This window comes from Protomyctophum parallelum, assembly GCF_964188405.1.
Source record: "Protomyctophum parallelum genome assembly, chromosome: 23".
In the NCBI taxonomy this organism is placed as follows: domain Eukaryota; kingdom Metazoa; phylum Chordata; class Actinopteri; order Myctophiformes; family Myctophidae; genus Protomyctophum; species Protomyctophum parallelum.
In genome coordinates this window covers 16312538-16328484 of record NC_139715.1, presented here as the reverse complement: position 1 = coordinate 16328484, position 15947 = coordinate 16312538, and the positions used below count along the sequence as shown (strand labels likewise).

The 15947-nt window shown below is 44.0% G+C and overlaps 1 protein-coding gene across 1 annotated transcript in view; it reads right to left on the bottom strand.

The window, feature by feature from the left end:
- Window positions 1–4430: 4430 nt before the first annotated feature.
- The window catches only part of atp11a (ATPase phospholipid transporting 11A), a 75585-nt gene continuing 64068 nt past the window's right edge, over window positions 4431–15947 (bottom strand). Inside the window, exons 27-31 of the mRNA XM_083758777.1 lie at window positions 14252–14275; window positions 11287–11352; window positions 11065–11168; window positions 10709–10874; window positions 4431–4771 (exon numbers count right to left, since the gene is read on the bottom strand). Coding sequence (XP_083614903.1) covers window positions 4442–4771; window positions 10709–10874; window positions 11065–11168; window positions 11287–11352; window positions 14252–14275 — 690 coding nt within the window. The 3' untranslated portion in view covers window positions 4431–4441. The remainder of the gene's footprint in view (window positions 4772–10708; window positions 10875–11064; window positions 11169–11286; window positions 11353–14251; window positions 14276–15947) is intronic.

Here is a 15947-nt window from a genome sequence, read left to right as displayed (position 1 = left end):
GCAACACAGCTTTGGCCAAAGTCATTTAACGCGTAACACTGACGAGAACTCTGCAAAGACATGGAGATCGCACGCACGCACACACACACACACACACACACACACACACACACACACACACACACACACACACACACACACACACACACACACACACACACACACACACACACACACTTCTCTCACTGTGTCTCTGAATGTTCTGTAGAGACCATTGTCTTCAAGCTTCAAGATCGGCTATTTTCACTAGTTTGGGAACGACTGCGGTTAGATGCATGCGTGCATGGGAGACTGTCTGCGGTTGGATGCAGGCGTGCATGGAGTCTATGGTAAGATGCACAGGCGCATGCCATGAACTGTCTGCGGTTGTAAGATGCACGGGCGCATGCCACGACTGTCTGCGGTTGTAACTTGTAAGATGCACGGGCACATGCGATGAACTGTCTGCGGTTGTAACTTGTAAGATGCACGGGCGCATGCCATGAACTGTCTGCGGTTGTAACTTGTAAGATGCACGGGCGCATGTCATGAACTGTCTGCGGTTGTAAGATGCATGCAGGCGTGGAGTGGAGGCAGTTAGATGCATGAGTTGCAAGGAGTGGAAGGGTGGATGGATGACAGAGTTGAATGATGAAGACGCAGTGATGATGAATGCGTGGGGCGACCGACGTCTTGGAGAAGAAGAGGTAGCGAGAGGAGAAGAGGCCAGAAGGAGGCGAGTGCATTGTCCGGCAGCGGCAATGAGACGTGGCACTGCCGGGGCGGGGGAGGGGAAAGTTGGGTGGATTATGACAGGTCCGTTCCGCGGGCAGCGTCGGTATGTTCCGCGGCCGCCACTCCAGACGCCGCATCTGCCAGGGAAGGTGCACTCCACTGCTGCTCGCTTCCCGCGGCAGTGCGTTGGTCCGACAATGCATTGCATTGCAGTTAGGGTTAGGGTTTGGTGTGTATGGGTGTCGGACTGATGCCGCAGGGAAACGCTGCCGCGGACACTCCGCGGCTGATGCGGCTGCCAGAAAATGCACTCGCTCTCCCATCGCATCGCCGCGTGAGAACCACTTCACAGCAGAATGTAGTGAGAGGAACCACAGTGGCGGGGAGAAAAAAACACAGAGGCAGTGAGAGAGAGTGAGCCATCACGACAGAACGTGAAGAGGAAAAAGGCCACCAGTATTGGTGAGGATAACGGTAAAATAATGCATGGTCTTCTTTGGTTTATGGCCTCTCTTACGTTTGTCATCATCAGACTGTCCTTAAGGCTTATTAAACGTATGAATATTTGTCTATATTTCACGCCACATTATTTTACCATGCCTCTATCACGCCGAGTTTGACTTTACATTCAATGTAAATACATTACAAATGACAGGAGGGTGTGTGGAGACGGTAGAATTCTCCCAGGGAATCACTTACACTTGTTAAATTGTTTGTTGTCGCAAAGATAGGACTCAACAACACTAATGTGCAGCTACATTAATTAGCATTTATAAACTGTAAAGGTACCATCTACTGTCTTGTTCGCGCTGAATACCTAAGGGTAACAGGCCTATATATGTAGAAAATAAAGACGAAGATGAAAATACGGTTACATTCTCTGTCATTATCATATTTACACACAACAAGGTTGAATTTAAGGCTGAGTGGCATAAGTCTACATTTAACTACAGTTAAATCGATGTCAAATATTTTTAATGAGGTGAGCTGAGGCTATAGACTTTTGTAGACAATAAAGATGTCTGCTGGAGAGTGTTTATGGGCGTATAGCGACGAGATGTATAGCATTTTAAATCCGGCATGGTACATTTGAACCAATCGTTTGAACTAAATGAAATGGCCAAACAAATATTTCTCAAAAGGGGACCACCTTCTAGTATGTATTATCCTTTGGTAAAGTGTAACCCAGTGGGACTGGGAGCATCCATGGATGAAGTGCAGTGTTGATTTTGTCGACTAATGACAAAAAATGTTCGTCGACTACCTTTTTTCACAGGCGAAAACTAAATGGAAGCTAAATGAAAACTAAGCTATGACGACTAAAACTAAGACTGAATATATTGACAATGTCGTCAACAAATAAAATCTAGACTAAAATGTTAGGAAGGGACTAGTGGACAAGAGATCCAGTATAAGTCATTTTACACTTGGTTGCATGCTGAAAATAGTGTAAAATCAGTCATTACGACGACATCAAGTCCCGCCAAAATACATTTTAGTCGACTAAATCACCTGTAGATTTAGTCGACTAATACATTCCAGGTGACTAAAATGTGACTAAAACTAAATTAAAACTATTCAAGAGACTGACTAAAACTAAATTAAAACTATTCAAGAGACTAAAACTAAAATCAAAAGTTGCTGCCAAAATCAACACGTGATGAAGTGATAGGGCATTGCGGAGCTATAGCAGCTGGGCCGTTCTTATAGTGGTTTCTGTTGAACGCAAAGCCCCGGAGATGGCTCACAGAGCTTGTAGATCGTTTAGTTCCGGCTGTACAAATGTGTGTACAAGTGTACAAATGGAACCAAATGGACCCCTTACGGTTATCCAGTGAATATAAAGTGCTGTAGGGGCCACACGCCACACACACACACACACACACACACACACACACACACACACACACACACACACACACACACACACACACACACACACACACACATGTCACACACACACACACACACACACACACACACACACACGCACACGCAGATCACAACCACTGATTGTCACACAAACGCACAACATACACTTGCGCACATACGTAGAAAGCACTTCTCTACTCTACAACTTATGACTTCTACTGTGCAAAACACTTAACTGTTCTATTCTATAGATCGATACACAGTCAAAGGACAAGTATTTGGAGAGTGAGCTACATTTTTGCATTTGTTGTTGTTGTTTTGAACGGTCCATGGTGCCGTTTTACCGTCAATCGGCATTGCACTGTAAGTTTGCGTTAGCTTTAGTTATATCTTTAGCTCACCGTTCAAAGACATATACAGGCTTTGACTGTGTGGTGCTATATATGCCGCCTTACAGTGTGGATATGAGACCAGAGTCCTAGGGAGCATTTCGGCATTTTGCACACAGGCAACACCAGTTAGTCCTATAATAACAAAAAGGCAGAACAGAGAGAGAGAGAGAGAGAGAGAGAGAGGGGTGAGAGAAACAGCAAGAAAGGATTTAAAGAAAGAGAAAATGATTAACGCTCTGTCACAGAAAGCAAGCAATCACCGTCGTCGTCAAGGCGACCGCTGAGATAATATGATGTTAATGACCATCAACATAATCATCTGATAGTTATGGTCAAATCTCACTCTATTCATTTGTGGTTTTAGCAAAGTACACTTGAGTTCAGACAGACGCATATAAAGGGCAATCGCAGTTGAATTCCAAAACTAGAATTATTTTGTTTTGTTTTGTTTTTTTGTCCTTTTTTTTATATACTTTCTTCAGAAGTTTTCATTTTCTTTTTAAGTTGTAGCATTCTACAAAATCCGGGATCGAAATTTATTAGATCTTTTGTTAGTAGTTTTAGATCTCATGGTCTCGTGTGTGTGCGTTAAAAAAATGCAGATCTACAAGCTCACAATGTGCCATGCTGTGATGTGTTGAGAGCTTGTGGATCTGCTATAGGGCCTATGGCGACACCGGCACACCACGCCTGTGATTCATTGGTTGGTTGGTTTGTTGGTTGGTAATTGTCAATAAAAACAGCCCTTTTCCAAGCTGCGGTGGAATTGTCCTGCAGGTCATGGTCCTCTCTTGAGCTGTCCCAGAATGCTTTGCAGACGTCACATGACTGATTGACCACTAGCTACATTTCAGTTAAATCTGTAATGGAGCTGGATTCAGAGTAGAGTTACATTAAAGATGGAGTGCCAAGATTGTTGTACTTTTTCTGTTTTGTATGTTTCTATGGAGTTAACGTTACTCTAATAGACCCCCAGGTGTGGTTATAATATTCAAATGTCTTCCCTGTGTATCTTTGATTTCTTCCTTAAAGCTGAAAGCCTTTGAGTCAAAAGGCCCAATCGAAATTCACCAGTTTAGTGACATCATAACCCTAACCCCTCCCCTTTTGTGAAAACAATCTTCCTCCTAGCCCGATGATAATGTTTTAGGGTGGGAAAAAAATTACGGCAGTCCATCTTTAAGATCGCTCTACGACTTCACGATTGGACCGGTGCGTGTCAAGCAGTGTGGTGCCGTGATTTGGACCCAGTTGCATTTCCTGGGTCGAACTCCACTCCATATAGGACAGGCTTACAATAATCGTCTTTTGTCTTTGCCTGTATCCGGAATGGATATGACACTTAAAAAAAGCCTCGGATCGAGGCCTCGAAATTCAGTCTTTTTACTAGATATATATATTTTATTATCTAATAAAGAAAATAATAATAATAATACTAAAGGTAGAAAACGTTTTAAATGAACTTAGACTGCGGTCTCGGGGCCCGCCCCCGCCCGCGCGGGGGAGCGCGGGGAGCCACCGTCTGCCGCGAAGCGCAGCAGCGGCGCGAAGGTGCAGTAGTCTGGCGTGTTCCGCCAGCGCGTGAACATCAGTCTCTTGGTGAGGAGGAGGGGTTCGGACCTGCGTGGGTTGTTGTTGGGGGCAGCCATGTTGTAGCGTTGGGACGCCGCGGCCGCTGCGGTGCCTCGCTGCAGGCGCCCACCCGGGACGGCCCCCCCAGCTGGGTCGCTGCTGCCATGCAGGGACAGTGGGGTGAACTCCGACAGTTGACCCTCATACAGCTTATCCGCGTTCTGAAAGGAGAGAGAGAGAGACAGAGACAGAGAGAGAGAGAGAGGGGGAGAGGGGAGCACGTCAGTCACGGAGTTCTGTGGTTTGGTCAGGCCCCATGCACACACATATCAAACACATGTTCTGTGTCTTTTCTGTGTTTGATGGTCACCTCAATGCTTTTCCAGTAGGAGTCATGCACGTGGTTTGACCAAACATTTGTGTTCGATAGGCAGAACACATGCAGCCATCAAACACACATGTTTGGTCAAAACCTATGACTCCCACTGGAAATTCATTATGGCGGCCATCAAACACAGACAGAACACAGAACATGTATTTGATATGTGTGTATGAGGCCTCAGAGAGACGACGGTTGGAAGCATGACGGTCCGAGCAATATATATATATATATATATATATATATATATATATTTAGGAGGAGACGTTTTTCATCACAGGCCGCGAGATCAGCAAACACACTGTGACGTCCTACCTGACTGTTTATTTATTACAGGTCAATTTGGTTACATTTGTACTTTCTTATGATTTCATTTTCAACCCCCGGAGCACAAAGATATCTATGAGCCAGTGGTGGAAAGTACATTGACTTAAGTACTTACCGGTACAGTTTGGTGGTATTTGTACTAAATTTTGAATCCCGGACTTTTACTGGTAACGGAGTATTTCCATATACTGTAGCAATATTGATACTTTTACTCAAGTACAAAATGTTAGTACTTTTTCCACCACTGCTAAAAAAAAACGTGGCTTAATCGTCAACCACAGCTGTGATGAAAATCTCTCCTCTGGTGTGTCACATTAGCACAGGCACACGTACAAGTTCTCGGCAACACCAAAACATTGTGCCAAAGCATAGGAATACGCACGCCTGTACGGAGGCGAGACCAAGTCAAATCATGCAAACGGAAGCACTGTCTAAAAAGAAAGAAAGAAAGCGTGCAACACCGTTATGAGCCCAGAGTGAGGCTTTACCTCTCTTCTTCTCTGTTGCACCCACCCTCTTCTCTCTCTCTCTCTATCACACACATACACACACACACACACGCACACGCACACGCACACGCACACGCACACGCACACGCACACGTACATGTTGTACGTACAATCATAGAAACTAAGGCCTTTGAAAATTGCACGCACGCACGCATGCATGCACGCCGTTCCCTGTGTTAGTCACAAGTTAACACCCACATTTTTAAAACATACCAAAACGCCACAGCAAGGCAAAGAACCTGTTAACACCCTCCTCCCTTATAGCACCTCACTGCAACCACACACACACGCGCGTACACACACACACTCACACACACACACACACACACACACACACACACACACACACACACACACACGCACACACACATGTATAGGCTGTATATGTTTTACCATGATGAGGGCCTCTAGCCCTCTGTGACATCTAGTAAGGAGTGAGAACTCTGGAAGGACACAAGCCTCTCAGGCTCTCTCATAGGTTTTACATTCTGCACGCACGCACGCACACACACACACACACACACACGCACGCACACGTGCACACAACAGCAAACACACAAATAAGTAATTGCCTTCATACCTGCGCGTACAACACTTACACACTCTGGATGCGCATAACTTTAAGATCACAAAGCAAAAAAAAAAAAAAAAAAGCACAATACACAATTTGCGACTGTAAACATCATCATCTGTATAGCATACAGACACATCATCATAGTGTGGAAGCACCACACACACACATGTCAAAGTCATATACGACATATACGACACGATATCACATCATTCTCAGTATATTCTGCATTGACATCGCAGACCATAGTTTGTCAAAATCCAGTGTTCTGGTCATATAGGTATAGGAGATCTGCAGACAGGAGCCTTCAGAAACAGCTTGGATATTAACCGCTTAAGCCCGCGGACCCCCATAAGGGTGACCCATAAGGGTCCATTTGGTTCCAAACTATCATTAAGCTGAGGACCCCCTGGAACTCCCTCAAGGACCCCTGGGGGTCCCCGGGCCCCACTTTGGGAACCACTGCTATAGTTTATACTTTGTGATATGACGGTGTTGCATGGCAAAAGTAGCAGATAAATAAGCTCAAGCTTGTTAATCTGCTACTGTTGTTTATATATATATATATTATATATAAAACTTTCAAAAGTTTTTGAAAATGTTTGAATTTACTTTACTTCAAATATTAAATAATTCCCAAAATAGGGAAGGCTGAAAGTGGTTAATTCACATCTGAGTATGAAAACACTTGAATGCAGGTACTTTGATATTGTCAATGTACAGTACAAGTATAGCCTCTGTACTGGCTCCAGACAGAAGACTGATTTTGTTCACGTGCATCCAGAATCCAGAATAAAACATTGCAGCATGCGGAAAAACTCACTGGCCACGGTGATAACAATCATGCACGTATAGAAGATGGAACATATAGAGGGAGAAAGAAAGGTGACTGCAGTGAAAGTATAGAATAAATAAGATAGACATCCAGGATGTTAATAGACAACTTTAGTATTTTTCAACCAAGGTTCATGATTTAGGTTGTTATTTGAGAAAGTAAATTATTTTATTTTATTTGCTGCTTTCTTTTGTTTTAGCAATTTTAGCTATTTTCGACAGGGAGGTGCGGGCATTCAAACATGCAGGCGCTAAATATGTATGTATTTTCATCGCGATTTATTTTGTATTATTTACTATAGTCCTACTAGACCCCATAAAATTACATCTGGCCGCAAAAGATCACGGGATCTACTGAATGTGAAGGAGGAGGTGATAAACTGACATATTGACCCCACAGTATGGCATCCCTCCAGTATCTACCTTTCACATTCAGTAGATCCTGTGAACGTTTGTGGTCAGATGTAATTTCCCGGGGTCTAGTAGGACTATATTAATAAAGAAATCACAATAACATTTTGTAAGAAAAAAAGAAAAAGACGTATTTAAGCCCCATGTTCGAATGCCCCCGCCCCCTCTGTCAAAAATAGCGAAAATCCCTGAAACAAAAAAAAGCAGCAAATGAAAAAATAAATAAGTAAATACGCCATAATAGTTACAATAGGCCGAATTCTCTAGCCTAATAACAATCTGAAACATTAACCTTGGTTGAAAAAAAAACTAATTTGTCCTTTAAGAACAGGAAAGCGGGGGCGGGGGGCGGAAACAGGCACATGTCACGAGCTTGTGAGAGTGAAATGATACAAACAGGATGAGAGAGAGAGAGAGAGAGAGATGGGGGACAGGACAGATAGATGGGTCACCTTCGGGAGTGGGGTGGGGGGAGGGGGGGTTGTGCCGGCTCAGAAACTCATTCGGCTGGAGGCCTGGCTCTGAGACAGCATGAAGATGGTGGACGGCTCAGAGGCAAGGCACAGACGCCTCGTCTGTTGTGTCCGTCACACACACACACAGCGGGAGAGGAGAGGAGAGGAGAGGAGAGGAGAGGAGAGGAGAGGAGAGGAGAGGAGAGGAGAGGAGAGGAGAGGAGAGGAGAGGAGAGGAGAGGAGAGGAGAGGAGAGGAGAGGAGAGGAGAGGAGAGGAGAGGAGAGGAGAGGAGAGGAGAGGAGAGGAGAGGAGAGGAGAGGAGAGGAGAGGGTAAAAGAGTTAGTTTATGAAGTTAATAACAGTTGAAAGCCTCAAAGACCACACAGTTGGGATCAAAGTTTTTTCCTCACAACCCAAAGATCTTCATTCCTCTGAGCTGGCTATTTAGTATATACCGTTCGGTATGTTTACCTGTAAGCGTTCATTTGGTGCCCGTGCCATCGGTATACCCTCTCAGAGTTAAATAAGCAGCGATGATTTGACCGTTTTACATCTAGTCTATTGGCTCAAGTGGTTAATCAGACTAATTTTTTTTCATGATTATAAAGCAATTGGAATTTCTTCACATTGAAGCTGCTAGTATAAGCATATTTTTCAGTATTTCTCTTATATTTAATGACCTTTTTTTGGGGGGGGGGTAGTCTCTGTGACACATCTATAGGGGCCACAATCTGCATTCAAAGATTTCCATAGAAGCTTTGTCATTGGTCATATGTATTTCTATATAGTGTACTCGATTATTCAAATGATCGAAAAACATATATCGATTGAATGATCGCGCCTTTCAGAAGAATCAGATCTTTCAGAATGATGGACAACACTGTTCATCGTTACCAATAAGCAGAGATAGAGGGGTTACCGGGGGGAGGGGGGGGGGAGAAGGAAGGTTATGGAAGCTCTTCCGGGTCAAGAGGAAAAGGTCATAGCCTTCAAGAGTTCACAGCAAAAAAAACACAGTAGGAAACCGAAACCGTCTCATGCTTGTGGCCAGAGACAAACGGCACACTGTCTTCCACCAAAAATACTATTAGTACAACTGGAGGAGTAGCAAATAGTGGAGCAACACTGCAGCACAATGCACACAGCTACATTTATTCCATCCATTTGTATAACTCACGAAAGGGTACGAAGGGAACCCGACGCAAAATGGGTCGTATTCGCACCCTCTCTCCGAGTTAAATGAAGAGGCGAGGATCTTTTACTGTTTCACTCCTATAAGTCTATGTCGGTGTTGATTAGAGTGAGGTGAGCACTGCACACAGACGGGTCGAGTCGACTTGACTTACGTCCAGTATGGCTGGGACGTAACCGAAGCCTGCGTACATCTGAACATAATAATATGCCCACACAGATTCATCACATGGTTAGTTACAGTGTGTGATACGGAACCAACAGCCTGTGTGTACAGTATTAAGCAATATTACACGAGAGGGAGTATTTTGCCTGCATTACTGGCACGACAGCGTTGGTAAATGGTGCATTTATATAGCGCCTTTTATCCAAGGTGCTTCACATAGATTGTGCATTATACATTCACCCATTCACCCTTTCACGCACATATTCATACACCGATGACAGAGGAAACCTGTGCAAGGCACCAACCTGCACATCGGGAGAAATTAGGGGTTCAGTGTCTTGCTCAAGGACACTTCGACATGAACTTTGGGGGAGCCCGGGTTCGAACTGGCAACCTTGTAGTTCCCATCCGGCCACTCTACCCCTGAGCCACCGCCGCCTTGCTCCGTAAGCATTGCAGAAGTGCCATTACTGACTGTGAAGCACAGCCCTCGAGTGTAATATTGCGATTATACAATCCTTAAAAGAAAAAAACACGTCAACTCAATTTATTATAAATAAGATATTTGAGAGTATGTAGCCACTAGACCAAAAATGTTCCAAGAAAACCACTAGCATATAGCGCAACCCAATCGGATATATCTATCTATCTATCTATCTATCTATCTATCTATCTATCTATCTATCTATCTATCTATCTATCTATCTATCTATCTATCTATCTATCTATCTATCTATCTATCTATCTATCTATCTATCTATCTATCTATCTATCTATCTACTGCCTTAGAATTAGGGATGCACCGATATGGAAATTCTTGGCCGATACCGATGTTTAAAATAACAGTGTATATATGTTTATATATATATATATATATATATATATATATATATTATTTTGTGGCAGACAAATGTGTTCAATACAATAAATAAATGTTCTGAATCTATGGCTTGGTAGACTGCAGATAACAATAGATATGTAACAATGCTTATCAACAACAAATAAATATCAGCTACTGCCATCGGTTAATGTCAGCTTTATTTGCCCGATAACGGTAAATATCGTCCGATACCGATTATGTCGCATCGATCGGTGCATCCCTACAGAATATTTTGGATTTAATCAACATCACTACAGTTTAGTCACTACATGTCTTAGACCCCTCTTAGACCTGTGTATAGTGTACACTTGAGCTCTTTTTCCATCTACACACCAACTGTCTTCGGCAGATCTACAAGCTCACAGCGCGTAACGTCGTGACGTGCTGTGAGCTTGTAGATCGGCCCCCGGCCATTCCTCCCATGCGTTCCTACCTGGATGCGCTCCGTGGTGGTGGGCCACAGGGCCCTCCAGATCACCTTCTTCACCACGTCGGGCAGCAGACAGGCTGTGATCAGCAGGATGATGCTGAGCCACGCCGGGCCGCTCGACAGCATCTGCATGAACACGTAGTACATCCTCTGGTAGTTCATGAAGGGCCTGGAGAGGAGAGGAGAGGAGAGGAGAGGAGAGGAGAGGAGAGGAGAGGAGAGGAGAGGAGAGGAGAGGAGAGGAGAGGAGAGGAGAGGAGAGGAGAGGAGAGGAGAGGAGAGGAATAATTCATTATAATTCTCTAAATTGCTCCGGGTTAGATGTCTGACATGTCACATTGGAATAGGTAGAATCGTACCAGATGATGCCTCCCCAGAGGAGGGAGAAGAGCACAAAGAAGATGAGGGACCCCCAGATGACAAAATGGTTGATCCACGTCCAGTAATGAGTATCTAGAACCAGCTAGAGAGAAAGCGAGTGAGTGAGTGATTGATTGATTGATTGAATCAATTGAATCTATAGTCCTTGCTATGCACTGATGTGTGTGTATGTGTCTGTGTGTGCCGGCGTGCGTGCGTACCTTGAACGTAACGGTGAAAACGAGCACGGTGAAGATGAGCGTCCCAAACGTCCAGTTTCCAAACATCTACGAACGGGAAGAAAGTCATAAGGGAAGTAGAGAAGAGGCAATGTCAGACAAGCCATAATTATCCTGCGTAATATTTCAGATATACCATTCACACTGCTGCGTTTACAGACAAATCCACAGAGAGGGTTGCCCTGGGCGCGGCCATTACTGAGGTGTACCATTAAGTAAGTGATAGCTACACCTGGCCTACTGCAGGCCAGGGCACTGCTCCATGGATTAGTGCCCTGTATAGGCCAGGTGTAGCTAATCAGTTAACGGTGGATTTGTCTATACTCAATTGCACTGCTGTTGGGTCTGTGAGAAAAGTCTTTTCACTGTTGAGTCATTAGCGACGGCAGTATTTGCCGGTCTCTGCTCTGGCGGACGGGACATTACTTTTATTGCTTCACCCAGCAGACGGGGGTACGTTAGACATGATAAACATGATATATCTGCATATACGTTATTCCGACATACCAATATAGTCCGACATACGTGGCTGGTACCGTTGAGAATCTCCCGTGGCGCATACAAGACACATACAGTACATGGCCGGTTAAGACTCACCCGCGGCTAATGAAGTGCGGTTAGGGTTAGGTTAGGGTTTGCGGTAGAGTGTCGGACTATTGCGTGTCGGACCAACGATATGCACCCATATATATCTGTGCGTTATGGAGAGATGAGATATGGAGACATGGCACAAGGGGGTGAGGTCGCATTGGGACTTTCCCTGCCTCACTAACCTACAAGCACTGTCCTTATTTGGAAATTATAAAAAGCTGCTTTTGCACGTCACACCTGTACTCAACACACGTGGTGCACTTGAAGGGAAATGTAGCCAGTCGTCAACCCAAATCCCTTTTCTTTCTGTTATGAGGAGATCAGTAATTGCGACGGTAGGTTGCAGATTACTATGAAAACCTGCAACACCTGTCAGTCAGTCGGTCCATCCGTCAGTCGATCCGTCACGCCTCCATATATGGTTTTCAGTCCATCACACCTTGTGACACGTCACGCCATCATATACGGTCATCAGTCCGTCACGCCTCGTGACACGCCCCATATATGGCCGTCTCCATATATGAAGATCAGGACACTGACCTCTTCTGACATTACATTATGTTGATCTGACCTCATCAAAACCAGTACAGAATTCATTCCATATGTTGATCCCTGATCCCTGATCACGTGAAACAACGCATTTGACGTCATCGTTGCAATGTCAACATTCCGCGTAGAGAAATACACAGATGGGTATTTTCTTTGCCACACTATTGTTCTCCTCACATCAGAATTTGGTTGAAAATCTCCCAAGTTTATCCCGTTAACAGTGTAACTGTCATGCCATTATTGGCGGGTGTACAGTTTGCACATTACCTGCTGAATTTGTATCATGTGCATTATAGTAGAAGTTACATGGTACATGGTCTACTATAACAATACCCTACCATGTAAAAGTCAAAGTAACATCTGAAGAGCATACCATACTGTAGATGAAGTTACTAGCATAACATGTCATACCCGTAGGCCTTGTGAACTATAGTAAATATGTCTTCTTTGCACACTAGAGTCCATGAGCGTGTTATAGGAAAGGTGTAAACATGAATGAAACGAGGTAAATAGGAGTAGTGATGAGTTTGAAAGGGACTGGCTGGCGTTGGCAGTGTTGGTAAATGGAGTATGACGATGATAATGAAGGTAGAGTATGGACTGGTGGTTAACATTCAGCTTGCTGGTTTTACTAGTGTGAACCCCAGGAGTGACATCTTCACAAAATCGCTAGTAGGCCTACGTCACAAATGATTACATGATCGCCTGATCGCAATCATTTCAGATTTTTGCATAATCGTCATACTCTTTAAAGCTTTCTGTATAGATTAATCTGTTGGAAAAACAAAAGGCATGACCTGTTTTGGTAATATTTTCCAATGTTCAATGCCACTAAAATGTCCTGATCGTGATCGTGGCAATCCTAGTTTAGATACTTCTAAACCATACATGGGCAACTGGCGGCCCGGGGGCCACATGCGGCCCCCACCATCACTTAATGAGGCCCGCAGGTTATTATCAGAAAATTGGTATATTGTTGATTTCAGATAATTACTAGTACATAAGTATTATGTTATAAAATTGTCTTTTTTTTAATGTCCAATATAGACTTTATGAACTATAATATATCTAAAATTATATACAAATGTTACTTTTCAGGATTCCAATTCCAAAAATAGCAAAAACGTATTCAAGATTTCAATTCAAATATAGCAGAAATAGCTGATCTAACGATCGGCTATTTTTGCTACGACAGTAATATGCACGCACACAATAGCCAACCCCTACCCTAACCTGAAAACGTGGCCTAGGACAGAAACATACAGTAGGTACAGCTAAAGATAATACCGGTACACGCACAACCAAGCCGATTTGACAGTGCAGGATAATGAGAAACCGTTCCGAAAGTATTGCATTTGGCACACAGATCTTGAAGCTCCCACAAAACGTTATTCAAGATACATCGTTTAATCCACCTTCCAGGTCTTCGTGAGGTACCTGACAAAGATCTGTTAGGTTAGGAAAACGCACGCACGCACGCACGCACACACACACACACACACACACACACACACACAACCATACACGGCACTACACTACGCACAGTGGCTACATACAGTCTTTGTTCAATACTACTGAAGGGAGGAGGGGCTAACGACACAGCCTCATACACCTCATTGGTCTACTCTAGAGAGCTGTGGGCGGGACATGGAGTGAATGACTGGAAAACTATTGGATGGTTGGCGATGCATGGGCGTGGTGGGTTCGGTGTTGGGTCACGTGACAGGACAAAACAGGAAGTAGGATACTAGTGGGGGGGGGGGGGGGGGGGGGGGAGTGACAGAGAGAGACAGAGGTTCAGGCTTACCATCTGTGTGTTGGTTGTCATTAGCTGGGGGAAGGAAAGAGAAGCAAAAAGAAAAAGCAACACAAAGGTAAGAGCAGAGGACCAAGAAGATAAGAGGGGCGAGAAAGAAGAAAGGAAATCATAGGAGAGAAAATAAATAAAAAATTAAAGTACAATTTTGAGAATCAAAATTGGATGCAAACGTATAAACCGGAAAACAAACGGAGGAAGATGGTGGCTCCGCCCCGGCCGCAGTGCTTTAAGACTCGTAAGAGATGAATGGTGAGACGTCCCGTCACGGTTTTGCTTGACGAGAAAGACTTGAACATGCGTCCAAAATGAGTGCACTTTCTCAAAAGGGAGCGCAATTAAAAGCTGATAACACTGATAACGGGGCCTGGGCCGTGGCTCAGCGGTCCAGGCACCTCGGCTGGTAATCCAATAGTCTGGGCAGTGTGCAGCGGGCACGACTCCTGACCCCGACTGCCTTTACTGCATGTCACCCCCCCCCCATCTCTCTCCCCCATTTCCTGTCAGCCTACTTTCTATCCCTCCATAAAAAATATAAAATAAGGCCAAAGCCACAAAAAAACACGGAGGGGAAATGAACCAGCAGGCGTTGTCTTCGCAGACAGCAAGCTGTCTTGTGGTGATTAACTGCGTCGCTCGGGTTGATGTCAGGTGACGTGTCAAAGTAGCGGCAAACACGTCGACGATCAGATGGCATCGTGGCACTTTTCTGTGCCTGCACTGAAAATAAGTGCTTCATAAAAGCATCGCATCCATGAAGTGCCGGTGTGTCTGTTTAACGAGGGAAGCTACAAATATATGTGAATGTGAAAGCTCTCTCTCTCTCTCTCTCTGCTGCCCGTACTATACAGTAGGGAGAATGCGATTGAAATGCATCTTCCTTCCCAACGATTCCCACTGTCAATTGAACATGCTTACTGTAATCGAGCGATTGGGCCCAACTAAATTACTGTAGGACACACAGCACAAAATATGGCCGATCATCAGGCACAGATACTTCTCAACGGCCTGACTGCCCATCCACGCCCTGGTGTGTCGAGGCCTTAAGAGTGAGTGAATAAGCTTTTGCACGAAGGGCAAGGTCCTATTTAATCTTCCGCAAGGGTGTTCTAATAAAGACTCACCCACGTAACATTAAAGCAAGTCAGCCATGAAAGCAGTTACATGAAAGATTTGTACAATTAATTAATGTTATGTAATATCGAGGCCTAGTATAGTGTTCAAGGACAGAGCTGAGAAAGTGTTGCGGCAGCAGAATTTCAGTGCGAACTGACAATAAAGTAGGCTACTATATCATATCGTACTATCATATTATATCATATATCATATCGTATCATATCATATCATATCATATCATATATCATATCATATCATATCAGAATGTTAGTTGGTTTAATGAGCTATCCACGCAACAGCAAAATGTGACTTTGGGACTGTTTGCACACAAACCAAACAGATTAAAATGAAGCGGTACAAAATTAATATACAGGCCTGCTCTATATAGATATGGTTTTGTAGAATAATAATAATAATTATGTCAGCCGTTGGGAAGAAAATATTTCCAGTTTTGACATTTGAGAAGGTGTTATGGACAGCTGACAACATTAATGATAACAGATGGAAGCAAATTACCATACTATTTTTTTCCCTTCAGATATACAGAATCATAAGAATGATTACTTAATAT